Source organism: Chrysemys picta, chromosome 13 (genome assembly GCF_011386835.1).
Source record: "Chrysemys picta bellii isolate R12L10 chromosome 13, ASM1138683v2, whole genome shotgun sequence".
Classification (NCBI taxonomy): Eukaryota; Metazoa; Chordata; order Testudines; family Emydidae; genus Chrysemys; species Chrysemys picta.
In genome coordinates, this window is record NC_088803.1 from 53,335,530 (window position 1) to 53,361,435 (window position 25,906).

Here is a 25,906-nt window from a genome sequence, read left to right on the forward strand (position 1 = left end):
CTCCATCTCCACTCCAAATACACCTCTATCTCGTTATAGCGCTGTCCTTGGGAGCCAAAAAGTCTTACTGCGCTATAGGTGAAACCATTATACTGAACTTGCTTTGATCCGCCGGAGTGCGCAGCCCCGCTGCCCCGGAGCACTGCTTTACCGCGTTGTATCCAAATTTGTGTTATATTGGGTCGTGTTATATCGAGGTAACGCTGTAGTTAGAATTTGTCTGAAACACGAGGGTGTAATTTTTTAAACACTACTATAGGTCTGGCGAGTCTTGTTATCCACCAGTGTTTAATCCTTTTTTGAATCCTGCTGTTAGCCTCAATGGTATATTGTAGCAATGGGTTCCATGGGCTAATTGTGTGAAAAGTATTTCCTCCTTTATATCAGTTTTGAATTAATCATTTATCAATTTCATTGAATAGCCCCTTGTTCTTGTATTGAGACAGGATGAGTAGAGACACCTAATCTCTCTTCTCTAGACCATTCATTGGTTTGCATACTTCTGTCCCCTTCCCTAATGCAAACAATCCCACTTCTTCCAAATCTCTTCTTACAAGTTTAGACATAGGATACTGGCTCAGAAGTACACCCTTCAGATTAGCAGGCACTCAAGTATCTACTGTACGCTTAAAAAAAAAAAACAGGAATTTTCCTAAGTGTACAGTTTAATTGATTCACAATTCTTCCACCACCACAAGCTTACACAACTCAAAGTTTCTTTCTTTATTCTTTGAAGACACTATGGATTCACAGTTCTTTTCCTCCTACTCCTTTTCCTGCCAATAGAATGCACTAGCTGTGGAGCGAAGTTACAGAAGTTCATACATAAAAGAGATGCAGTTAGGAATGTCCTGCTCCTCTGATTCTAATAATCCCACTCCCACCCCAGGGATGGCAGGCTGTCAAATAACTAAAAGGGCCAGTGTTCTAGCACTTGTCTCTGCCAGTTGCAGTGTCTAATCCACGACCGACACTGGAGCCGAATGATTCCTACCGTGAAAAGATTTCAGAAGCCAAATGCTTCTTAGGAAATGTACCACTCCAGAGAGTAAATATGTCTTCACAAGAAATCTGGAGATTGTCCACAGATTTTGCACTGTGAGTGACAGTCTGAATGCACCTTATCAGCAACGTTGAAGTCGCCACAATGGTCTAGTTTCGTCCTTCCAGTATCTGATTGATTACTCTCATTTCCTCATGGGTCATGGAGTTCAAGTTAAATCCTTTCAGCTCAGGTTTACCTGAGGAAGAACAGGCAGGAAATAATGCTATTGTTAAAAAGCATGCTCACTGGCGCTTGGTGAAAGAGTTCTCTAAACAACTGCCAGTACAAGTAGTCTGGAGAAGACCCTGCTGTATCTGGCTGCAGATTTGTTCCCATAGTCATCACTGACTGAACTACCAGCCACTGGAAACAACTACCACCACCTTAGTGGTGCACAGTGAGGTCTGCAACAGAACAGTCCCAGGGACAAGCCCATAAAACTGGGCAAATATGGGGCTTTTACTGTAAAGAGAATGGAGGGGAGTTATTCTCCAAATATAGTTCATGTATTTTTGGACCTCTTCCCTCCACCCCTCACCTGATTTGTGCTCCCAATCAAATGTTCCCTGACCCTTTTCAAATACCTTGAGCTTCAAAGAGACGGTTGACCTTCACTCTCAGCTCTTTCCGAAGTTGGTTTATTTCCTCGTCCAAGTGCTCCTGATCTGAGAAGATAGTGATCAGATGGTGATAATGAAGCATCCTGGAGTACAGCGAGTTAAGGAACATCAGCTCTGAGTGAAGGGGAACTCTTCCTTGGATTCTCACTCACACTGAACTTGCTGCATTTGTTTTGTCATATAGAAAAAAGTAGGTATACAGTTCTCTTTCTACGAATATGCTCCTGCCAGATATTCCCTTCCAGCTAAGTATAATGAATGGTGAGAGGAACAAGGTTCTGGAGCCCAAACAAGGTCATTTGTAACTGCATTACAACCTATCAGAAAGGATAGGCCATGCCAGTACTGGGAGCCAAACCAGAGGTTTCTTAAAAGTAACCATAAGCTATCTGGGGGAGGTACTGTCTTTTGTTTGGGTGGGAATGTACAGTAACTAATGATCAGGGCCTCTGGGCACAACCACAATACAAACAGTTAATATTTCTAAACCCACCCACTTTCATCGATTTTAAGGACAGAAGGGCCCATTATGCTTTTCCAGGCTGACCTCCTGCATACTAGACTCCTGGGGGGACTCTGCACCAAAAAATTCAAATGCAATATAATCACACCAGTTTCAATGGTTTTGGTAATTTATTCAAACTACAATACAGAAAAAAAGTCACAATAACTATTTTGGGGGAGGGATAGCTCAGTGGTTTGAGCATTGGCCTGCTAAACCCAGGGTTGTGAGTTCAATCCTTAAGGGGGCCACTTGGGGATCTGGGACAAAATCAGTACTTGGTCCTGCTAGTGAAGGCAGGGGGCTGGACTCGATGACCTTTCAAGGTCCCTTCCAGTTCTAGGAGATGGGATATCTCCATTAATTTCATTTCATAATTTCATTTCATATTCAGCATTTCCTAAACACATGAAAATTGAGTTGCAAACACTTGGTAACCAATACCCTGCATTCCAGTAATAATCCTGGATTTTCATTTAAATTACATGACAGAACAGCAAACAGGGAAAAAAAAGTAGAATGTTATTTTAAATTGCTCAGACTTTCACACATGAAAGTCATACAGTTTTGCTAATCATTGTCCTGGACCTGGCTGGGTACTTTGGGGAGTGCTTGATTCTGATTGTCCTGACATTTTATTGACTGCTTGGTAAATGTTTTATTTGCCCTCAAAGTCTTTTTTTCTTTAATTGGTAAGTAAAATAAATCCTGAGCTGTAAGCTAACCCCATTGTGCCACTTTGGCACAGGAAAAAAAGTGAGAAAGCGCATAGATCTTCCTAGCGGAGGATTCCCTTCCTGCCATTTATAAGAAGACTCCTTTACATCGCTCTGGCAATGTAGGGGCCTTAAAACTTTCACAGGTTTTAATGCTCCGGGGGAATTGATGGAAAATGGGAACAGTTAACTAAAAAGAACAATAGGCATGCTGCTACATTTCTGCCTTAGAGAATGAGATAAATTAACCATCAACAGCAATTTTACTACACAGTCAGGGGGCTACATTTGTGCCTCAGAGAATAAGATCAATTAACTCAGGCAGGCTGCTTCATTTGTGCCTCTAGCCTGCCTCCTGCATAATAAAAAGCCTGACCCTTACACACCAGGGAGCTGCAAGTCACGAGAGAGGGACAGAGTCTCTTTCTCTCTCGGCACACAGGTACACGCAGCCCCCTCCTCCCCCCCCGGCCAGTGATTACGCAGGCACGCCCGCCCAAATCTCTGAGGCTGCTCCAGACACGCTGGAACAGATGTACTGCCTGGGCTGCTGGGGACGAGGCACATGTCCCCTGGCAGAATTTTTTTGTGTTTTTCTGCGGGGGGGGGAGAGACAGAAAAATGCAGGCCATATGAATCCTGCGCCCCTGCATGAGTGCAGAATCCCCCCAGGAGTACAGGCCAGAACATTTCACTCAGTTGTATTGAGTCCAGTTTTAAAATGTGCCATCTTTCAATTTCATTGAATGCCCCTTTGTTCCTCGTTTTATAGAGGCAAGTTGAATACAAGTTCCCAATCTACCTTTCTCGCCCTTCCTTTCCTCTCTACCAAGGCGGGGAATAAACTCGTCTTCCTTTCATAGCAGAGATTTTCTGGTCTCTCATCTCGGAAGCCCCTCTAATTCTGGTGCATTCCCTTTGATATGGGGTGGCCCAGAGCGCACACAGTCTCAAAGGGAAGGTGCCCCATTGATTTGTAGAATGGTATTCAGAGATTTTCCGTATTATTCTCCAGCCCATTCCTTTGGCATCCTAGGACTTTGCCTTCCTCACAGTTGCTGCACAGGACTTGTAGAACAATAGCCAGTGATGGCCAGGTTTTCTTCCTGAGCGGTGACAGGTAATTACACCCCAGTGAAATGTACGAGGGGTTCAAATGATTCCCTCTAATGTGTATTTATCACTGAATTCCATCTGCCATTTTGCTGCCCATTTGCCTAGCTTGGCTGGGTCCCTCTGAAGTCCCTCATCAGCACTCCTCCCTCTCTGCTTTGACCTAATTTGTTCCTGGACAATTTATACCCACCTCTTAAAATATTAATTTAGCTTTTCTCATTTAATCGCCTAATTCCTTAGTCAAGAGTGTAAAGGTTGCACTGTTAAACCCTCAGCACAACATGGACAGAGGCCACCTCACTTCACAGCCAAGTTAAGCGCCTCTTCCTCTGAACTGCGCTCAAGGAAAGTTGTGCAGCACTTTGGAAAGTGCCTACAGGGTACCTGGCTCACAAAGCAGGCTGACATGAGGTAAAGCACTGAACTGGGTGTCTGGAAACTTCAGTTCTACTCCTTGCTCTGCCACTGACAAGCTACTTCCCTTCTCACTGCCTCAACTTCCCAATCTGTACTGGTACTTAACCTTCTCTCTAAAGCACTCTGAGGCCTAGGGATGAGACGTGCTATCTAGGAGCTAAGCTTCCAAGCAGTGGTGAGAATAAAAGCTCTGTATGTAAAAGCTCTAAGTCAGTAAAGACAGACTGGCTCAGCAACCAAATTAGCGCAAGTCCCATACTTCTGACACAAGACACCTGTGTATGTGTCCAAGCGTGTGCAAAATACTTGTTCGATACTGGCTGACGCTTGAGAGTTTACAAGCAGGTTTTAGAAATCTGGCATCTGGCTTACCTTTCTGAATCATTTCCTTAGTCTGTGATTTTGGAAGCTGAATAAACATGTTTCCAAAGCAAACCATTGCTTTCTCTGAAAACAGAAAGACAGCCTGGTTAGATATTTTCATAATGAAACATGCTCTTCTGCATCCTGCTGGGTACAAAATAAATGCAAAATCTACCCAGCAGGCTAGCTTTTGTAGACCCCTCTGTGCACCACAACAGTCTGCAGCATCGTTTAGGTGTGTGTCTAAGAGCAATTAAGCAAGATTCAGTCTCATGGAACCTGTGCAAGAGTGAGTCAGTCACCCCAAACATTCTACCCGTTCAGTCCAGAGTAGAAAGATACACATTTGGTTTCCAAAAATCCTTCCTTTGCTTCAACACTCTGAAACAATACAATATTTACCACAGAGCTCAGGTAAAGACAGCCATTTTACCATGCACTTCTACTCTGAGAAGTGACTAAAGATGTTTATTGACTGTAATTTCCTAATCCAATCTGCTCAGTTTATAAATTATAAATTTTCTAACTACCAGCTCTTTAAAACGAAATTGGGATGTTTGTGTCAAAGCTGGGTTCTTTCACCATTCCTGTAAAGATTCTGCCATCAGGTCTTAGTTAATAATTCTGTTGCTGAAGTGCAAAGCAGAACAGTTCCCAGCTCATGTTCTCCTGGCTGTGTTAGCCCACAGTGATACCAAGAGTAAATATTTATCTTAGTCCACAAAGTAGGCAAACCTGATTGAGTCCCCAGTAGGTGCAGATCAGCTGAGAAACGAAGGTACAATTTTGCACATTTACTTTTCATAGTACAAAGTAGCTTTAATTTTCTACTAGGTCAAGCACCGTAATTGACCTTTCACCAAATCTACCTCCACTCTGAGGCACAAACTTGCACAATTACATCCGCAGCTGCAACTGTGTGTTTAATCTGCATGTGCCGTTTTGGAAATGTGGCCCGCCATCACTTTGCAGGCAGGGTGTGTCGATTAGAAAGAGAATACAGCAACTTTGTGTCAGGCGTGTCAGAGAGCTGAAAGTTTCACAGATGTGAATAGCAGCGCTAACACTGGATCCCTCACCAGAAGGGTCCGGGTCCTTCTGTAAAGCCCTGAGAGCTTCTCGGTTCTGATTCCGCTTTAGATCCAGGTCCACAATCTGGAAAAGAAACAAACATTCAGATTTCTCCGGCCTAAGGTGAAATCATAACTGTTATGAGCTGGGTGAAGCCTTGTTTTGGGTTGAGTTAAAATCCCACTGAGAGCCACAGGTCTGGACTCACCCTGCAATTAACATAACCGCAAGTGTAAGTCCCTGCCTAGGACAAAGAGCGTGAATCCACTGGGACTTTCTGGTTGAGCATTGTTTTGGGGAGGAGTGTGGGATGAGCAGGTTAGACAAACACCAGTCAGGGATGGTCACTCTAGATTGTGGAAGCAGAGAAAGAACTGTCATGCATTGCATCCCCTTCCTGTCAGTTCTTTCTCTGCTTCCGCAAGATCAAGGGTCAGCAACCTTTCAGAAGTGGTGTGCCGAGTCTTCATTTATTCACTCTAATTTAAGGTTTCGCGGTCCAGTAATACATTAACGTTTTAGAAAGTCTCTTTCTATAAGTCTAAGAACAGATATAACTTAGAGAATTTTTTCACTTCAAGGTCCCAGAAGCAAAGACAAAGGTTTTCATCTCGAGGCCAAAAGACCAAAACCATCAAGACACTTGATCACGGCCTTGAATAGACCAAGAGACTACCTACACTTGACCAGAGCTCGGAGAGCCGGGAAAAATATAGAACTAAACTATTGTTGTACGTAGTAAAAAAGATTTTTAAAATGTTTAAGAAGCTTCATTAGGGTGACCAGACGTCCCGATTTTATAGGGACAGTCCCGATATTTGGGGCTTTTTCTTATATAGGCTCCTATTACCCCCCACCCTCGTCCTGATTTTTCACACTTGCTGTCTGGTCACCTGAAGCTTCATTGAAAATGAAATTAAAATGCAGAGCCCCCCGGACTGGTGGCCAGGACCCGGGCAGTGTGCGTGCCACTGAAAATCAGCTGGCGTGCCGCCTTGGGCACACATGCCATAGGTTGCCTACCCCTGGTCTAGATAACCCTTAGTCCCGCCGTGAGTGCAGGGGCCGGAGGCGATGACCTCTCGGGGTCCCTCCCAGTGCTAGGATTCCTTGGGGGAACCCAGGGGACGGGGCTCAGCCCGGGGCAGGGCCAGGCCAGGAAGCCAAGCCGCGGCCGGGGCGCGCAGCAGAGCCCAGGGAGAGCCGGAGAGCGAGCGAGCTTTGGGGGCTGCAGGCCAGGACGCGGCGGCTCGGTTCCTCCTGCGCTGCGGGGAGCAGGGCTGCCTACCGGCCCCGGCCCTTCTCCCTCCAGCCGGGGCCCCAGCTCCGACAGGGGCCGCCCGCCCGCGGTACCTGCCGCCGCCCCGCCAGCACCTCCTCCGCCAGCTCCTCCACCTCGGCCAGGTAGCGCAGCACGAAGGCGGGTTCCCGCGCCATGGCGCCCGGCCTGTCCGCCCGCAAACCCGCCCGGCCGGGAACCGCGGCCCGCCGCCGCGCAGGCGCTCGGGGGCCGGGGCCTCGCCTGGGCCCGCCCGCTCCCCGTTGGGCCCCCAGCCGGAGCCCGCCGCCCCTTCGGCCGAGCCCCGCGCCGCGGTGAGCCGGCGGGACTGCCGGGCCCTTGGCCGAGAGCTCCGCTCCCGCTGCTCCCCCCCGGGGTCCCCCCACTCTGCCCGGGATCCCCCCGTTCCCCCCCGCGGCTCCCCCGCTCCCCCCGGGGTCCCCCTGTTCCCCCGGGGCTCCCCCACTCTGCGGGGGTCCCCCTGTTTCCCCCCGGGGTCCCCCTGTTTCCCCCCGGGGCTCCCCCGCTCCCCCCCGCGGCTCCCCCCGGGGCTCCCCCGCTCCCCCCGGGATCCCCCTGTTCCCCCCGGGGCTCCCCCGCTCCTCCCGGGATCCCCCTGTTCCCCCCGGGGCTCCCCCACTCCGCCCGGGGTCCCCCGCTTCCCCCGGGGTCCCCCTGTTCCCCCCCGGGGCTCCCCCACTCTGCGGGGCTCCGTGGCCCAGGGCTCCCCTCCCACTGGGGTCTCTTGTGCCCGGTGCCCCCGTGCTCTGTCCGAGGAGGTGTCATTGCCCGTCCCTGGCGCCGACCCGCCTCCCAAAGCATACTGCCAGGCACACCCCGCTGCAATGCATCTGCCTCTGGGGTGGGATGTAACCAGGGTTTAAGGGCCGGCCGTGGTGCTGCATCACCGCTTAGGGCAGGAACTGGCAAAGAATTCTGCCACTCGTTGGACCTTCCAGGGGGGTAGAATCCAGTTACCCAAATGATGATTGACCCTGGGCATTGGGGTGAACGACACAAAACTTAAAAGTGCCCTGGAATTGCTAATGACCACCAAGTCCGCTTTGGTGACTGATTTCCTGCTAAGTCCCACTCTGAGACCACAGTGGTGCACCTGGTTAAAACAGATCCCATAGGTCTGTAGATGATCGATACTCCTAGATGCTATGCAGTTGCGTAATTCTTCCTTCTAATTCTGAATACAGCAGTATTCAGATAACTTCAGCTTTCAGCTGAGATATGTGAACAGACTTCTTTACATTTTGTCCTTGTTTCAAGAACTGAATGTTTCTCTATGGAGAATGGAATGGAGACATTCTGAGTACATTTGTAGGGGGCATTGGTGCATGTGTGTGTGAGAGAGAGAAGGAAAAAAATCAAGGTCAAGATGAAGTCGTGTTTATATGGCAAAAATCACTTGACATTAAACAAATATGGTTTAGAGAATTTCCAGCCGAAAAGAGGATGGCTTAGGTAAATAGCCTCTGAGTTTGAAATAATTGTGAGAGAGGGCAAAGGTATTGTTTGCAGTATAAGAGCAAAAAATGATGTCAAATACTTGGTGAGGGGTAGGGACTTGGCAGCATCCACCTCCATGCCTCTTCTGCTTGGTCATTGCCTGGACACCCCTTTGTTGCCAAAATATTCTATAAGAGGCTTCTTCGCTGCGGAAATGACAGCTGAATATTTAGCAACTCAGGACAGGGAGTGGTTTTTGTGGAAGTGAGTCAGCACCACTCTTGATGAAGCAGCAACTCTGCTGCGTGAAAGATTAATTCCATGAATGTAATTAAACAGGGGCACTCAATTCATGAGAAGCATCTGTTTAATGCACAAAAGCAATAAAAGTGAGGGATCAGGGCTTCTCCAAGACTGGTCCCTGCCAAGTCACTAAGCAGTTGTCATTAAGGTATTGAAGGCTCTTCTTGGCGTTAAGAACCACTTCAGCTGCTGCTGAAGTCCTGGGAATAATGCAGCTTCATGTAACTTCGGAGTCCAGTTCTGGATTGCGTAAGTGAAAAGATTTTGCCAAAGAAATATGTAAGGAAACCTCACAGAATTTGGATGTAAACTACTATTAATGATTGATTTGCATTAAAGATTTTTCTTTTTGCTGTGCTTGGAAATCGCTTACAGCATTAAGATCCACTCTTGTAGTGACAAGTGTCTGCAAGGGTGGGAAATATGTCTGGGTGGGAGGGCGGGAAATGTGTCTGCAAGCTGTGTGGAAACTTTTTAAAGACACCATAATAGAGGCTCAACTTAAATGTGTCCCCCAAATTAAAAAACATAGTAAGAGAACCAAAAACGAGCCACCATGGCTAAACAAACAAAGTAAAAGCAGCAGTGAGAGGCAAAAAGGCATCCTTTAAAAAGTGGAAGTTAACTCCTAGTGAGGAAAATAGAAAGGAGCATAAACTCTGGCAAATGATGTGTAAAAATACAATTAGGAAGTCCAAAAAAGAATTTGAGGAACAGTTAGCCAAAAACTCAAAAAGTAATAGCAATTTTTTTTACGTACATCAGAAGCAGAAAGCCTGCTAAACAACTAGTGGGGCTACTGGACGATCGAAGTGCTAAAGGAGCACTCAAGGACGATAAGGCCATTGCGAAGAAACTAAATGAATTCTTTGCATTGGTCTTCACGGCTGAGGAATTGAGGGAGATTCCCAAACCTGAGCCATTCTTTTTGGTGACAGATCTGAGGAACTATCCCAGATTGAGGTATGGTTAGAGGAGGTTTTGGAACAAATTGATAAATTAAACAGCAATAAGTCACTAGGACCAGATGGTATTCACCCAAGAGTTCTGAAGGAACTCAAATGTGAAATTGCAGAACTACTAACTGTAGTCTATAACCTATCATTTAAATCAGCTTATGTACCAAATAACTGGAGGATAGCTAATGTGACACCAATTTTTAAAAAGGGCTCCAGAGGTGTTCCTAGCAATTACAGGCTGGTAAGCCTGACTTCAGTACTGGGCAAACTGGTTGAAACTATAAAAAAGAACGATATTGTCAGACACATAGATGTACATAATTTGTTGAGGAAGAGTCAACATGGTTTTAGTAAAGGGAAATCATGCCTCACCATCTAGTAGAATTCTTTGAGGGGGTCAACAAGCATGTGGACCAAGGGGATCCAGTGGATATAGTGCACTTAGATTTTCAGAAAGCCTTTGAGAAGGTCCCTCACCAAAGGTTCTTATGCAAAGTAAGCTGTCATGGGAAAGAGGGAAGGTCCTCTCATGGATTGGTAACTGGTTAAAAGATAGGAAACAAAGGGTAGGTATAAATGGTCAGTTTTCAGAATGGAGAGAGGTAAATAGTGGTGTCCCCCAGGGGTCTGTACTGGGCCCAGTCCTATTCAACATATTAATAAATGATCTGGAAAAAGGGATAAACAGTGAGGGGTCAAAATTTGCAGATGATACAAAATTGCTCAAGATAGTTAAGACCCAGGCAGACAGCAAAGAGCTACAAAAAGATCTCTCAAAACTGGGTGACTGAGCAACAAAATGGCAGATGAAATTTAATATTGATAAATGCAAAGTAAGGCACATTGGAAAACAGAATCCCAACTATACATATAAAATGATGGGGTCTAAATTATCTGTTACCACCCAAGAAAGAGATCTTGGAGTCATTGTGGATAGTTCTCTGAAAACATCCACTCAATGTGCAGCAGCAGTGAAAAAAACTAACAGAATGCTGGGAATAATTAAGAAAGGGATAGATAATAGGACAGAAAATATCATGTTGCCTCTATATAAATCCATGGTACATCCACATCTTGAATACTCTGTGCGGATGTGGTCACCCCATCTCAAAAAAGATATATTGGAATTGGAAAAGGTTTAGAAAAGGGCAACAAAAGTGATTAGCGGTATGGAATGGCTTCCATATGAGGAGAGATGAAGAAGACCGGGACTTTTCATCTTGGAAAAGAGACGGTTAAGGGGAGATATGATTGAAGTCTATAAAATCATGACTGGTGTGGAGAAAGTAAATAAGGAAGCGACGTTTACTACTTCTCATAACACAAGAACTAGAGGTCACCAAATGCAATTAATAGGCAGCAGGTTTAAAACAAAGAAAAGGAAGTATTTCTTCACACAGTGCACAGTCAACCTGTGGAACTATTTGCCAGAGGATGTTGTGAAGGCCAAGACTGTAACAGGGTTCAAAAAAGAACTAGATAAATTCACGGATGGTAGGTCCATCAATGGCTATTAGCCAGGTTGGACAGGGATGGTGCCCCTAGCCTCTGTTTGCCAGAAGCTGAGAATGGGCAACGGGATGGATCACTTGATGGTTATCTGTTCCGTTCATTCCCTCTGGGACACCTGGCACTGGCCACTGTTGGAAGACAGGATACTGGGCTAGATGGATCTTTGGTCTGACCCAGTATGGCCGTTCTTATGTTCTTATGAAATAAATTATAGTGAAAGGGCACAAAGCAGACAAACAGTGGTACCCCTGTGTCCACAAGCCCTCTAGAATTAGTAGGGTAATTAAAGGGGATGAAGCAGTTGGAGAGAAGGTAAATGAATTCCTTGCAGCAGCCTTCCTAAAGCAGATGATGAGGAAATTCCTATCTCAAGGGCATTCTTTACAGGAAATCATAGTATGGCATGAACAGAGCAAGAAGTCTCTGAGGAAGAGATTATGGAACAGCTCAAGTAACTTGAGTGCAGGGAGTCCCTAGAACCAGATGGCATTCACACAAGAGTTCTTAAGGAACTAAGACGTGAGGCTGCCCTAAGGATCTGTGACCGATCCCTAACCATGCTACTGAACCTGAAGAATGGAAATTCACCCCTGTGATTATCTTCTTCCAAAGAGGAGCTAGGGTGACAATGAGAATCACAGGTTAACAAGCCTCATGTCAGCGCTGGGAAAACTGAGTGTAATTTCCAAATAATGCACCATGTAGAAAAATGTAAAATGAATACAGTCAAACCAGCACAGGTGCTGCAAGGGTAAGTATTGCTGCTCTGACCTGCTAGAAATCTTTGGCAGAACTATTAAAATAATGGAGGAAGGGGGAATCGGGCAGATATAGTTTACTTGGATTTTCCAAAGCATTTGCCAAGGTCTTTCCAAGATGCTGTTAAGAAAATAAATAGCCATGGAGTAAAGGGGCAAATCCTGCAGGGATTTTAAAAGTAGCTAAGTGACAGGAAATAGTGTCATAATTAACAGCTGCTTTTCATAGAGATAAAATGCTTAATAGTTGGAAACCATGGTGATCAGTGTTGGAATCAGTCTTAAATGTGTATGAAAGATTTGGTGGAAGGTGGGAAATGTGGAGCGATATTTTCTGATGACTGAAGCCTCTGCAGATTATTAACAATTATCAAGGATTGTGAGACTCTTCGGAAGGAGTAACATTGGGGTTTGGGCATCGCAGTGGCGATGACATTTACTCATCTCCCCCTCTCTTTAATTCAGATAAAGGGATGACTTTTTAATTGTGGTGTATGAAATACCAAAGGGCCGCTTGAAATCCTTCTAGTTTCAGACACTCGTTTCCACACTGAACACTGGATGTGAGAACACAGTAAATCTAAAATAATGGGATTTTTCTTCTTAACTCATTGTGCAATCAACCTACAGAACTCCGTGCAGCAAGAAGTGACAGTTGGTTACACCTAGAGACAGTTGTGGAAAGAATAGACTAATTTCCTTGGAGGATTTCAACAAATCCATCACAAACTGAGTCTGACTAAACAGAATGAATGAATGGAGTCTCACATCTGAGGGCATCTTGCAAGAGAATGTCTTCCGGGCACATTTTGGAAAGGAGGGAACTCTCTTGGAAGCAGTTCTTGACTGGGCTTTCAGCAACAGAGCTGAAATGAGTGGACGTGTACAGGTGTAGTAGCAATCACGGGCCGGATTCTGCTGTTGGTCACGCTGGAGTAAATGCAGAGTAATTCCACAGAAATCAATGGATTTAGGCCACATCAACACCATTGTAACGGAGCGTAATCTGCCCCAGGAAGACAAGAATCTAGACAGACTGGTAGTGAGGTCCGAAATGAGTGCCAAAGAAAGGAGAATAACTGTGTAATTTCAGTAGGATACATTCTGAGAGACTCCATTAAGATTTGGTTAAAATTGAGAAGAAAAAGCAATGGAGGAAAAGGACACAAGAGGAAATGGAAAGAATTGAAGGTAAATTACTGTATCCCCAAGTGTTCTCCATGCACCATACAGCTCAATAAATACCCCAGGAGCAGAAAAAGGCAATGGGGATGAACAAGGAAGTACAGAAAGTAGAGAGAGAAGTGCCCTCAACGTCTAAGGTTTTGGAGGAGAATGGGAGAGGCGTCAGAGCAAAGGTAAGAGTAAATCCGTGGTAGGAAAAGAGAGGATGACGAATGAAGGGAAAGCCGCAGCATTCAGACAGAGTGTTTTAGTGTAAAAGGTAAAGGTGACTAAAACAAGGAAAGGAATCCTTGGTTGTAGATTTCACAAAGCAGAGTGAAGAGGGAGTGTTTCTGGCATGTTCATGTTCCCATCCTGAATGCAGGGTGCCGCTGGCTCGATGCTGAAATTAAAAGGGAATCAGAGACATTGAGCGGGGAATGAGCAGCCAGGATAAGAGCCCAGTCCTGCAAGCATCTACTCAGGTAAGTAATCCTATTGAAGGCAGTGCCACTGCTCACGTGGATAAGTGGATTTGCAGATTGAGATGCTTATCTTGGAGCACAGCTATTTGGCCCTTACGATGTTGCTTCAGGCTTTTCAAAACCAGAGTTGGGTACGTGAATTTAACAGAACCAGAGTCAATAGGCTTGTGCTTGTTCACATCAAAGCTGAATTTTGCTCTTTATTTTTGGGAATAAGATTTCCCCCCATGGAGGCTATAGATCTGAAATAATTAGACAGGAGGGACAAACTATGTGAGTAAGAGGGAGGAAGCCGGGGGCAGGTGAATGTAATCTAGGAAGGGGTACATCAGTGAAGTTAAACGGAACTTCTGTGACTAGTCAGTGTATGGAAATAAATATTTACCAGGAAGAACCACTTGTGTATTTAGAACAAAAAGAAATTGTGGGGTTCAGCTTGCTTCCGCGAGACAAGAGCACACACTAAGATGGACTTTCTAGCATCCTATGGAAACATAGCTTTGTGTGACCGCACAATCATCTCACCAAAATCCTCTGTAGTATAGGCAGAAACCTGCCCTCACGTATAACCAGGCACCTCCACTTAGTTCATGATTTTGAACACAGTGAAGACCCCACTAGAACCTTAGAAGGAAGACCCTGCTCCCACGGCATTCAGATTCACTGGGCAAACATGCACAGACAAGACTAGGCGCTTACCTTTAAGGGACCCTCTTTCAGTTGAGCAGAAGGACAAGAATACTCTGTCCAGAGCTGGACCGCTCTGTTGTGCCATCACCTCTGCCACAGAGCTATTATCAGTGGCTACACACATCACTCACTGGTCATTTACAGCTGATCCATGAGGACATGAAGAGGAGGGACATGATCCACGATCATGATTTGCCCTGGCTTCCCCCCACATCAGGCCTTAGTTTGTGCTCGTGCTCACACACACAGAGTAACTTTTTAGATGAAAGCCGATTGCTTCTCCACATGTCTCTGCAGCTGTAAATAATTTATGCTTTGTCATAAATAATCCCCCTTTCTCCCCACCCCCGAGCAGTGCTCTCTGGGCTTTGCTTATTCTTGCTGCTTTCTAACAATACACCCATGTCGGGCAGATGGGCTCATTAATAGCAGAGGGTTGGCTGTTGTGGGTTTTTTTTTTTTAACAATATGTAATAAAGAGAGCATTAGAAGACACAGTCGATGAGATCAAATTTCATTCACTGCAGCTAGTCTGCTCTGTCAGAGCTCAGTTGGTTATCTGCTCCTGACAGTTCCCATGGGGAAGGGGATCTATCTGTGAAACGGGGCAGCGCCTACCAATAATACAGAACCTGCATTAATGAAAGATGCAGTGATCTGCACTAGGAACTGGGCTTCATTCATTGTAAAACCTGCCTGATTACAGACATTTAGTGAGTCAGCGGCAACAAATCTAGCAATGAACAGAGAAGTCCGAGGTGGGTGCCCAACCATTGCACCTATGGACCACACTGGTAACTTGCCAGGACCTTGAGGACGTCATATAGGACGTGTATTTAAATCTTCAGACATTTTAAAATGAGAACTACATTCACATGCTCGTACTGTTCCTTTGTACTAGTGTTTGGAACATCACTAGCAATTGCTGCTGGTTTGAGTTCACTGATATTCAAATTCCACTGACGATCAATTTTGTGTTCCTCCTTCTCTTACAAGGGGAGAGTGACTAGGGGCTAGATTCAGGACTCTACAGGCCCTTCAAGTACTCTTTCTGTGCTGTTGCTCTAAGTAATCCCATTTGTGGGAATGGGCAGGGATCTCAGAAATCAGAAGCATTTTGCTTCCCATTTTTCCTAGTCCACCTGATTTATGACAACCTGGTTATCTCCCCTCTGCTGGGCTCCTATGATTATAATTAGTTGTGCACAGACTGCACTTAGAGCTATACAGAATGTGCAGCACGCAGGGCCTCTGCCACGAGGATCTTTGTAGTCTAATAAAATGAACGAAAAGCAATCAATCCATTGTCCAGCATTTCTTTTGTATTGACTGAGAACTATCAATGCTGGGTGTTTGGCTAGTGCGATGATGGGCATGGGGTAAACCTGACAGATTAGAGTGATGGATTATCCCAGGTAGGTGGCATGGTTGAAATGTATTTTGAAGGAGGGATTTGGAAGAATGCCCAAAGAAGAGAAGAATACAGAGGGAGGGAGGGGTTGGTGGAAGAGGGGGAGTGGTATGACAGGAAACCAGAGATGATGGCCAGAATAGAGCCACTTTCACAGAAACATTAAAAATAGAGATAAATTCCGCTAAAAACATACATCCCACTTCAGACAGTGCAGGATTGGTGTTAAATGCCACAAATGACGCTGCTTTTTCTTTTGGGAGACTATTCCACCACTTAGTAGTTTGCAAAGTTAACAAATTGTCCTCAATGTTCATCCCAAATATTTTTCTTGTTTTCATACCAATTACTATTTATTGATAATAAAACTTAACGTTTAAATAGTGTTTTTCAAACATGGACTGATTGATCTTTAACTACTTTAGTGCTTGAACCATCCTTCAGCGTGCCTTTCTCCCTCACCCTGATCCCTTCTCCAGATTAGGATTCATCTTAATCCCGAATAGTTACAGGTTCTTTTAACCCTGAAGCATTTTTTCCAAAATTTCTTAGCATTAACTATCATTGTGAATATTCTTGTTCTCCACGTCAATGTCCACGCTTTAATTCCTCTTCCTTTCGGTAGAATACTGTTCAGTCTTGGCTTCGTATGTACAGTCTTTCCAGTTGAAGGCAAGGGATTCATTACAATGACCCTACCCCTAGCTCAGTGGAAATAAAATCATTTCTGTTCATTTTAATTTCATTTTTATTCCTTGCAGTGAGTTTGATGCTGGTGCCACATTGACAGCGGTGGAGACTGTGACCCTCTCTTCAGACACTAGGGGAGGGAGACGCAAGACCGGTGCAAACTTCCCCACACCACCCAGCCAATGACTTGGAAGACAACTCTAGGGATGAGGGGGAAGGTCACCCTCCATGGCCCATTCAATCCTTGGCCCTTCTGAGACTGCCAGTAAGGAGGCCAATTAATGCCAGTTGTAATGGTAGTTTTAATTATGTAGATATCTGTCCCGGACTCAGGACAAGCAACCCCATTCACATACATCATCAGCAAAGTGTCAAGAAATACCAAGTGTAGACTGGACCATTTCTAGCGATGAGTCTCTGGCTCCCGTGAGCCACCCAGTCCCCCTTCTGTTTGTTTTTGGGAGCTGCTGGCTGCTGTGCAATTCATCAAGCACATTTTAAAATTCAAAAAGCATTAAAATGCTCCGGAGTGGTCATTATCCCCTCCCCTTGCAATTCCGGCTCAGTGTCTCATGATTACAGTCATCCCGTTCCATCACCCACAGATTGCTGAGGGTCAGGGGGAGAGAGTGGGGAGAAGCCAGGAGGATAAACAGGTGCATTCCAAGAATACTCTCTCCAATCATCAGTCCTCTTTGGTATGATAAGTACAGGAAATGGGAAATAAAACAAGGCACGTCCCAGTTGCTGTTGATCTGTGAGGTTTGTTTGGCAGAAAACATTTGAATCCTAAACTCTCAGAAATGGGATCCTTTCCAGATAGCGTTAGCATTTTATGTCAAGAAACGAAACAGCTCCTGTGGTCTTGGAGCAAAACACCTCTCTCTTCCTCCATGGAGCTAGCAAGCCGTCCGACCCCGAACGTGTCCTAAGTGGAATCAAGAAGATCCGTTGTTTGCATTCGCATTCAGTCATTAGAAGCTGCCAGTGTTGTTGCCCTTTGAAGAGCTGGTGTTTGAGATGCTGCAGGGAGCCCTAAGGAAAATGGGACTGATTGTGAATGTGCAAGATTAGCACTTTATGTTGGGGAAAAACTGAGACTCCAACACAGTGGTCCCCATCCTTTTTCGTGTGGCGGGCGCCAGACGACGAGCCACGGAGGAGCGTGGCGGCGGAGGAGCCGCCGCTGAAATGCCGCTGACAAGCGGCAACGTCAATAGGCGTCGCCGCAGAAATGCCGCTGACAAGCAGCGTCATCCAGAGGCGTCACCGCCAAAATGCCACCGAAAATTGGTGGCATTTCGGCAGCGACGCCTCTGGATGACGCTGTGTGTCGGCGGCATTTTGGCGGATGCTCCTCCGCCGGCCAGTACGCAGGCGCACTTAGACACCCCGGCGGGCGCCATGGCGCCCGCGGGCACCACGTTGGGGACCCCTGCTCCAGCAGCAGGGATCACACCAAGCCACAGAAGTCCTAGGGGCCTTGAGGAGAGGTTCTAGAAGGGTGTGATAGCTAGTCAGGCAGGGATGGGCCATATTCACACCTGAATTCATTCCAGGGGTTGCAGTGGGGTTAAATGTGTAGGGAACCTGGCAAGCTCAGAGCCCAGCGGGCGTTGAGGGAAAGTTTCAGAAGTGTGTGATAGTTGGAAGGGATGGGCAGGCGAGTCAAGAGCAGACTGTTCTTCCTGGGTTCAGTAGGCTTCTGATATGGTACATTCACATGATTGACCACTCGCTTTTCACCGAACAAGAATCCCAGAAGCAGTTTCCTGAATGGAAGCAGTGAGAATGGGCATTTCTTCTAGTGACTGTTTCTGATTCTTTTAGGAAGCTAAAGTTGAGAACTGTGAAGCTACCTATTGTAGGTGCTTATCTGGCCTCTGTTACCTTAGTGCTTCACAATCTTTACTGTATTTATCCTCACAACACCCCTATGCGGTAGGGCAGAGCTGTTATTCCCACCCAAGGTTACAGCTGGGAACAGACCTGAGAGACTAACTGCACACTAAGCCCAGGCTGTGGGGACACGGGTTTGAGCCCAAGCCCCACTTCTGTCCACACACAATCAGTCTGAGCTGGGTCAGGAAGCATTAAGGACCCATGAACCTGTTAGGGGGGAGGGTCAGAGCCTGCGTCCTGCTGTGACTTGGGGCCAAGCCCTGTCATTTTGCAGTGTGGACGTAGCTCAAGCTGCAGAGCTAAGTCAGATGGTCTGTGTAGTGCAACATGGATGCGTTCAGAGGTGCTGACTTTCTAATTTCCCTGGGGGTGCTTGACTCCCACTCTGCCCCAGGCCCCCCCTCCACCCTTTGTCCCACGGCACCACCCTGCCCCGCCTCTTCCTGCCCTGTTCCACCCCCTCCAGAGCGCACCCCGCCCTCGCTCCGCCTCTTCCTGCCCTGTTCCACCCCCTCCAGAGCGCACCCACCCTCGCTCCGCCTCTTCCTGCCCTGTTCCACCCCCTCCAGAGCGCACCCCACCCTCGCTCCGCCTCTTCCTGCCCTGTTCCACCCCCTCCAGAGCGCACCCACCCTCGCTCCGCCTCTTCCTGCCCTGTTCCACCCCTTCCAGAGCGCACCCACCCTCGCTCCTCCTCTTCCTGCCCTGTTCCACCCCCTCCAGAGCGCACCCCACCCTCGCTCCGCCTCTTCCTGCCCTGTTCCACCCCCTCCAGAGCACACCCACCCTCGCTCCGCCTCTTCCTGCCCTGTTCCACCCCCTCCAGAGCGCACCCACCCTCGCTCCGCCTCTTCCTGCCCTGTTCCACCCCCTCCAGAGCGCACCCACCCTCGCTCCGCCTCTTCCTGCCCTGTTCCACCCCCTCCAGAGCGCACCCACCCTCGCTCCGCCTCTTCCTGCCCTGTTCCACCCCCTCCAGAGCGCACCCACCCTCGCTCCGCCTCTTCCTGCCCTGTTCCACCCCCTCCAGAGCGCACCCCACCCTCGCGCCGCCTCTTCCTGCCCTGTTCCGCCCCCTCCAGGGCGCACCCCACCCTCGCCCCGCCTCTTCCTGCCCTGTTCCACCCCCTCCAGAACGCACTCACCCTTGCTCCGCCTCTTCCTGCCCTGTTCCGCCCCCTCAGAGCGCACCTCACCCTCGCTCCGCCTCTTCCTGCCCTGTTCCACCCCCTCCAGAGCGCACCCACCCTTGCTCCGCCTCTTCCTCCCAGCACTTCCTGCATGCCGCTGAACAGCTGATCACTGGCAGGCAGGAGGTGCTGGCGGGGCGGGAGAGGAGCTGATTGGCAGGGCCACGGGTGAGTGCTGAGCACCCACTATTTTTTTCCATGGGCTCCAGCCCCAGAGCACCCGCGGAGTTTGCGCCTATGTATGTGTTAGCACGGCAGTGAGACCTGGTCCAGCAATTGTAAAACCCAGTGCTGTATGGACACTTACGCATGGACTTGGAAACACGGATTCCACAAGCCTGGCTCCCAAGGACCTGGGTTTAGAGTGCAGTGTAGACATATCCCAAGTGACTCACCCAGGGTCCCACACAGCAGAGAAGGGAAATGAACCTGAGTCTCCTGCATCCCATGCTATTGTCCTAGCCACTGGGCCATCCTTCTGTCAAGCAGTGTCCTGGAACCTCCCATTCTATCCTCTGACCTACGAATGTGGATGTTAGGCATGAAGTCAGCCCAGTGTAGTGCAAGAAACATGATGGGAAAAGGCAACAAGCTGACTGGCTTGCTAGTAATCATCATACTTTTGTTTGCAGATAATCTCTTAAGAAAGATTACCCATAGATTGGAAGATTACTGATCTTAATCACATAAGGCCATTTATTCTAGTTAACTTGAGATGTGTTTCTGGCCCGCAGCAGTGTGTGCTAAAGCAAGAATGGTTCAAGTGAGCATAATATTAATTAAAATGTGCACTTACCCACAGTGATGTTGGCCAGAACAGGACTGAATCTAACTTCTTAGATTTTTTTTTAATGCTGGCTAGAAAGAACCAGAAGATTGGAATGAAATTTTCTCCTTTTCTCAACTAACGGGGGTCATGCTATTGGACCAATCTTTTCCAGGCTTGCTCATCCGACACTCACTCTATATCCACTCCAGCCTTCCATACACATTCTAGCCATTGTTTTCTTAGCTCTCCTCTTGTTCTCCTCCTGTGCATGCTAGTCTCAAGGGCTTCCCTGACAGGATTCCCTTCATCCATCCTTCATCCATGCCCACACCATGTCAGCCTCCTCTCTAGCCACTTCTCCCTGGTACTGGAGACCATGGTCTCACTCCTGATGACATCATTCCACATGTGGTCGAGCAGTGGCTCCCCTCTTGCTGCCCTGAAGCATCTAATTTCAACGGCTGCAAGTCTTCTCAAGTGGCTCATTGGTCACCCATGTCTCTGATCCTCACAGGAGAGTTGGTCTTACCATACTTTTGTAGAGCTGTCCCTTAAATAACCTGGGCATCCATTTATCATAAATCATTCCACTTATCTTGTGCCATGCAGTACTCTGTCGACTTCTCCATTTGCCAATAACCAGCCCCCAAAGTACTTAAAACAGGAACCTAATTTAGGCGCTGGCTCTCGGTTCTGATATTAATCTGTTTTGCTTCTGCTCGAGTCACCACGTGGCTTCAGTCTTTTCTTTACTCATTTTGAAACTATAGTTTGTTAGATCCCTGTTCCAGGAGTCAGTTGTCTGGCCCAAATTTCCTCTCTAGCTCGGAACGAAATATTGAAGATAAACTTAGTCTGAAAAATACTTCCGTTGTTGTTTGAGGAGAGCTGATTAAATCCAAACTGAATCGAGCCTGATGCTTTGTGATGAAGTGGGGGATTTTCTTGTTTGTTTTCTTGTTTTCGGTGGGGTTTCAATGGTTTGCATGCGGAGGGAGTGGGACTCAGTTTCCCTGAGGGTTACTGGTTTAACGAGGTGAGGGGAGAGGGAGTTTGTTGTTACAGAGGACCGGAGAGGGAATGTGGGACCCCAGCCCATGGCCTGGAGGATGGAGACCCCAGCGACCTGTGACCTGAGACCCCGACCCAGAGACCCAGCCCAGGAGTCACAGCCGGTTCTGGCCAGTGGGAGGACAATAGCCTGCAGAGTGAGGAGCCAGTGACCTGACCAGCCAGCTCCAGCCAGAGGACAGAAGCAGGAGAGGAGGCCCCAGTTTACAGCCCTGTTTACCTGGAGAGAAGACAATGGACAGAGGAGGGCTTGGGGCCGGGGATCTCAGATGCCCAGCTGGGAAGCAGGGGGGCTCTGGGCTGGAGAGGGGTAGCAGGCAGAGCCCACCTGGATGCAGAGAGACTGGGATGTGCTGGGCTGAGGGAGGTCAGGCCTGAGGCCCTGAGAGTTTCCTGGGCTGTGTTCAACTCTCAGTACATCCTCCTGTTTTATGCTGGCTGAGAGTCACTTGGTCTAGAGAACAGGGTTGCATCAACCCCTTCAGGGGTGGAGGCCCCGCGGGTACAGAGCGAGTGGACTTCCTGAGGGGGCCCACGGCAGAGACAGATGTGCTAAGGCTCAGAAAGGTGCGGCTCCAGGAGGTGGAGGGGCCTGACCCCGAGAGAGAGTGGACCCCCGAGAAGGGATGTCTCACTGAAAGGGGCACCCCCCACGGACCGCACGGGGCCAAGAGTGGGCATGATCTGTGAGTCCATGACATGCTTCCACTCTGGAACACTGTTTTTGACTTCATTAGAGTTACTCTGGCATAAAAGTGGGGCAGTAGAGTGAAGAATCAGGACCCAAGGCCTATCCCACTCCACTGGACATGGTAAATCCTGTCATCAGTTGCACTGTCAAAGCCTGAAAGTGCCAGATTTTGACTAACATGACCTCACTTCATTCTGGCTTTACAGCACTACTCAATCCTTATTGCTTTGAGGGGCTCAGAAGCTAGAACCCCTCATTGTAAAAATACACACTAGGATCAGTATCCCACCTGCAATATATATGGACCTTTGCTTCACAAGGACACTAATTGTTCATTTTAGTTTTCAAATCAATGACAAAAACCTTATGGGTAATAAAATCCTCGGGTGTCTGGTCTTTTCCAACAGACACGAATACAGAGCTGGAAATAGCCTTTTGGAATAATGGCTCAGCAGTGGAGAGGAGAGAATCCTACAGCAGCTTTACCATTGATGTAGAACATTAGGACCTCCTGGCTCTTCTATCCCGCTTCTACCGCTGTTATCCAGGCTCCTTTTGAACACCTCTTATGATGGTGCCTCAGTGACTTCCCTTCTCAAATGATTCCATTCTCTAAGTGGCCTCATGGTTAGAAGTCTTTTCCTGATGTCTAACTTCTTAAGAACATCAGAATAGCCACACTGGGTCAGACCAAAGGTCCATCTAGCCCCATATCCTGTCTTCCAACAGTGGCCAATGCCAGGTGCCCCAGAGGGAATGAACAGAACAGGGAATCATCAAGTGATCCATCCCCTGTTGCCCATTCCCAGCTTCTGGCAAACAGAGGCTAGGGACACCATCCCTGTCCATCTTTGCTAATAGCCATTGATGGACCTATCCTCCAGGAACTTATCTAATTCTCTTTTGAACCCTGTTATCATCTTGGCCTTCACAACATCCTTTGGTAAGAGTTCCACAGGTTGACTGCGTGTTGGGTGAAGACATACTTCCTTTTGTTTGTTTTAAACCTGCTGTCTATTAATTTCATTTGGTGACCCCTAGTTCTTGTGTTATGAGGAGTAAATAACACTTCCTTGTTTACTTTCTCCACACCAGTCATGATTTTATAGACCTCTATCATATCCCCCCTTAGTCGTCTCTTTTCCAAGCTGAAAAGTCCCAGTTTTATTCATCACTTCTCATATGGAAGCCGTTCCATACCCCTAATCAGTCTTTGTTGCCCTTTTCTGAACCTTGTCCAATTCCAATATATCTTTTTTGAGATGGGGTGACCACATCTGCATGCAGTGCTCAAGATTCATTGTCCCTTTCTCTGATTTGAAGCCATTACCTGCCCATGATATACATGTTACCTATTTTGGATAATCCCTTCCTCTTTTATGCTGTTACCTCACAAGTGCTTGTAGACACAGATAGGCTCCCTTTGTCCTCACTTCTCTGAGCAGCACATATTAAGACCCCCTAACTCTACCAGCCTGACTGGAGTTGGCACTCTGTTTTAAAAGAAGCCAGATGATAATAGAGCTTTTTCTAGAAATAGTAATACCGATCACGAGCTTTGCCTTATATACAGGGGATAAATTCATGTTGCCCATTTTAACACCACTTCTACAAGCCAGGCATCTACCAAGTCAGCCAGAGTTCTTACAGTTTTGAATGGGTTTGAGAGCTATGCAGTAGCTGTATAAGAGAACGTTACAGCAGGAATTTGTGCTGTGCTGTGTCTATTTAAATCCCAATAATCAAATTTGGCAGTGTGTCTGAAACGAAAGGGTCAGAGGATTTTTTTGTACAGTTTCTCAGTGTGGCCAGAGCTGGCATCATTAGTTTAAGCCCAGGCCTGCCTGCAGCATTAGAAATGCACAAAAGGAGCAATCATTTCCTCCACTTGTAAGCAACGCTCAGAGAATAAGGTGCAAATCTCTGCCTCTGCCCTTCCGGCATCTCCAAGGGACTGATGAGCCTGGTAGGGCTGGGAGCCCAAACTGCACAGGTGCGCCTCCGAATGCCTCCGACTGGCTGCATCCGAGAGCGCTTCTCTCAGCATATCAATGAGGTGCTCAAGGAGATTCAGAGCAAGTGGAGCCATTCCTCTGAAGGAGCCAACGCTCTTGAAAAGACCAGCTGGTGAAAAGGCTCCTTTCTTTTGGCTGAGGAATGATTTTCAGTCAGAGAAGAGAGTCCCCTCCCCCAGTCAGTAGTTTGTCGAAAAGATCTGTCGGGAGCGTCTCAAGGTTAGGGATTTAAGTCACATTATCCATGCTAATGTATGCAGCACTGAAAGCCTCGCCGGGCCTGATTCTGCCACTCTTACTCACCCTGAGTAGCATGTTACTCCACAAATAGTTTCATTGATTTCATGGAGTAGGAGTCTGATCCAGAGGTAGTAATGGTGTAAACTGGTCTCATTTGGTGGTGGTGTGCAAGAAAGAATTTTAAAAGTGAATCAGACTGTCTGGCCCACTCCCATGAAGGGCACTCCCACTCCCCGTGTCCTTCAGCACCCACTCAGGGCCAGCAGGCGTCTGGACATTCAGCTTCTGAGCAGACAGAGACACCAGGACAAATCTCAAAGGTAAAGTGCAGCGAGAACAGCGTATTTCTGCTGTTAAATCCACACAGCAGCTGCTCAGAGTGAGTGATGTCACACAAACAGGGTCGCGGCCTGTGGATCTATGCACAACATAGATCAGGAGGGCCTAAAACCCATGCCAAGGAGCGGCAGCGGGCCCTGTTTGCTAACAGTAGTGCTAGCTATGTAGGTGACCTGACCCAGGTCTGTACCGGGGATGGGAGTGAAGATTCCTTCTCTGGGCACCTCCCTGTGCATGCAACTTCTTCATGAGAGCAAAGAGCTTTGGCTAGCGCTTTGTTCTAATCAACCCCTTGTGGGTATTCACTCACACTGATGATATATACGCTGCCAGTGCATTCGTACCTCTGGTGAGCACCCTCTTGAATGCATATCCTCCTACCTTTCCATCCACACTCAGAGGCCTAACAATCTCCCTGCACACCCACGGGCACTTTCCATGGATGCATGCATGTCAGTCTGTGTCATGTTTAGTGTTAATCTAACAGCAATATAGTATTTATATAGAGCCTTTTATTCTGAAGGATCCCACAGCGAGTATTAATCTACATATCTTGGGATCATTCTCACATCCCTGAAATGCAGCCACCTATGCAATGGGGAATGGGGCAGCTAGTCTGTGCGAGAATCCCTGTGTAACAGCTTGTGTGGAGGGGAAATGGAGAGGGCTCTGTTGTAGATTTTTCACGCCCAGGGTCAGTATGCCTGACACGCAGCATGGGCACTTTCACACTGTGGTGGCATTGATATCCTCCTTGGAAATACCCTCCATCTCCTCACCAGCTACTGCCATTAACTCCTCGGCTTGGCACTGCCACTCCGGTGACACAGACATCCCCAGGCTTACCCAGCCAGGTGTGTTATCCCTGTGTCAGAGAATCATAGAATCATAGAATATCAGGGCTGGAAGGGACCTCAGGAGGTATCTAGTCCAACCCCCTGCTCAAAGCAGGACCAATTCCCAACTAAATCATCCTGCCATCCCAAAGGGGGTTGTTGCATGGTTCTGCCAAAAGCTACAGACTAGCTGATAGGCATGGTTAGTGCATGATGTTTGTATGGGAAATCATTTAGAGTTATGTAACATAGTGGATACTGGCTTTCAAAGTTGTTGATGTGAAACTTGTCACC

At 47.4% G+C, this 25,906-nt stretch overlaps 2 protein-coding genes across 9 annotated transcripts; one reads left to right on the forward strand and one right to left on the reverse strand.

Moving 5' to 3' along the window:
• Nucleotides 1-647: 647 nt before the first annotated feature.
• On the reverse strand, nucleotides 648-7,403 carry PDRG1 (p53 and DNA damage regulated 1). The gene is made up of 5 exons (XM_005304885.4): nucleotides 7,204-7,403; nucleotides 5,859-5,934; nucleotides 4,789-4,863; nucleotides 1,630-1,710; nucleotides 648-1,241 (listed from the first exon to the last, which is right to left on the reverse strand). Exons 1-5 carry the CDS (start codon nucleotides 7,285-7,287, stop codon nucleotides 1,153-1,155), a joined length of 405 nt encoding a protein of 134 aa, XP_005304942.1. The 5' UTR covers nucleotides 7,288-7,403; the 3' UTR covers nucleotides 648-1,152.
• Nucleotides 6,903-23,948, forward strand: LOC112060137 (uncharacterized). Of its 8 annotated transcripts, XM_065566332.1 has the most exons (3): nucleotides 6,903-7,254; nucleotides 13,669-13,768; nucleotides 16,631-23,948. In XM_065566332.1, exon 3 carries the CDS (start codon nucleotides 18,789-18,791, stop codon nucleotides 19,758-19,760), a length of 972 nt encoding a protein of 323 aa, XP_065422404.1. In that variant the 5' UTR covers nucleotides 6,903-7,254; nucleotides 13,669-13,768; nucleotides 16,631-18,788; the 3' UTR covers nucleotides 19,761-23,948. The 8 variants fall into 8 exon arrangements, with proteins under 8 accessions (XP_065422404.1, XP_065422396.1, XP_065422398.1 ...); XM_065566324.1 differs by having other exon boundaries at nucleotides 12,585-23,948; XM_065566326.1 differs by having other exon boundaries at nucleotides 12,750-23,948.
• The last annotated feature ends 1,958 nt before the right edge of the window (nucleotides 23,949-25,906 follow it).

Coding starts and splice junctions, on each gene's coding strand:
- PDRG1 (XM_005304885.4), bottom strand. CDS start 7,287: ATGGCGCGGGAACCCGCCTTCGTGCTGCGCTACCTGGCCGAGGTGGAG. Junction 5,935..7,203: donor TGCTGGCGGGGCGGCGGCAG/GTACCGCGGGCG, acceptor TTTCTTTTCCAG/ATTGTGGACCTGGATCTAAA. Junction 1,711..4,788: donor TAAGGAAATGATTCAGAAAG/GTAAGCCAGATG, acceptor CTATCTTCTCAG/ATCAGGAGCACTTGGACGAG.
- LOC112060137 (XM_065566324.1), top strand. CDS start 18,789: ATGGATGCGTTCAGAGGTGCTGACTTTCTAATTTCCCTGGGGGTGCTT.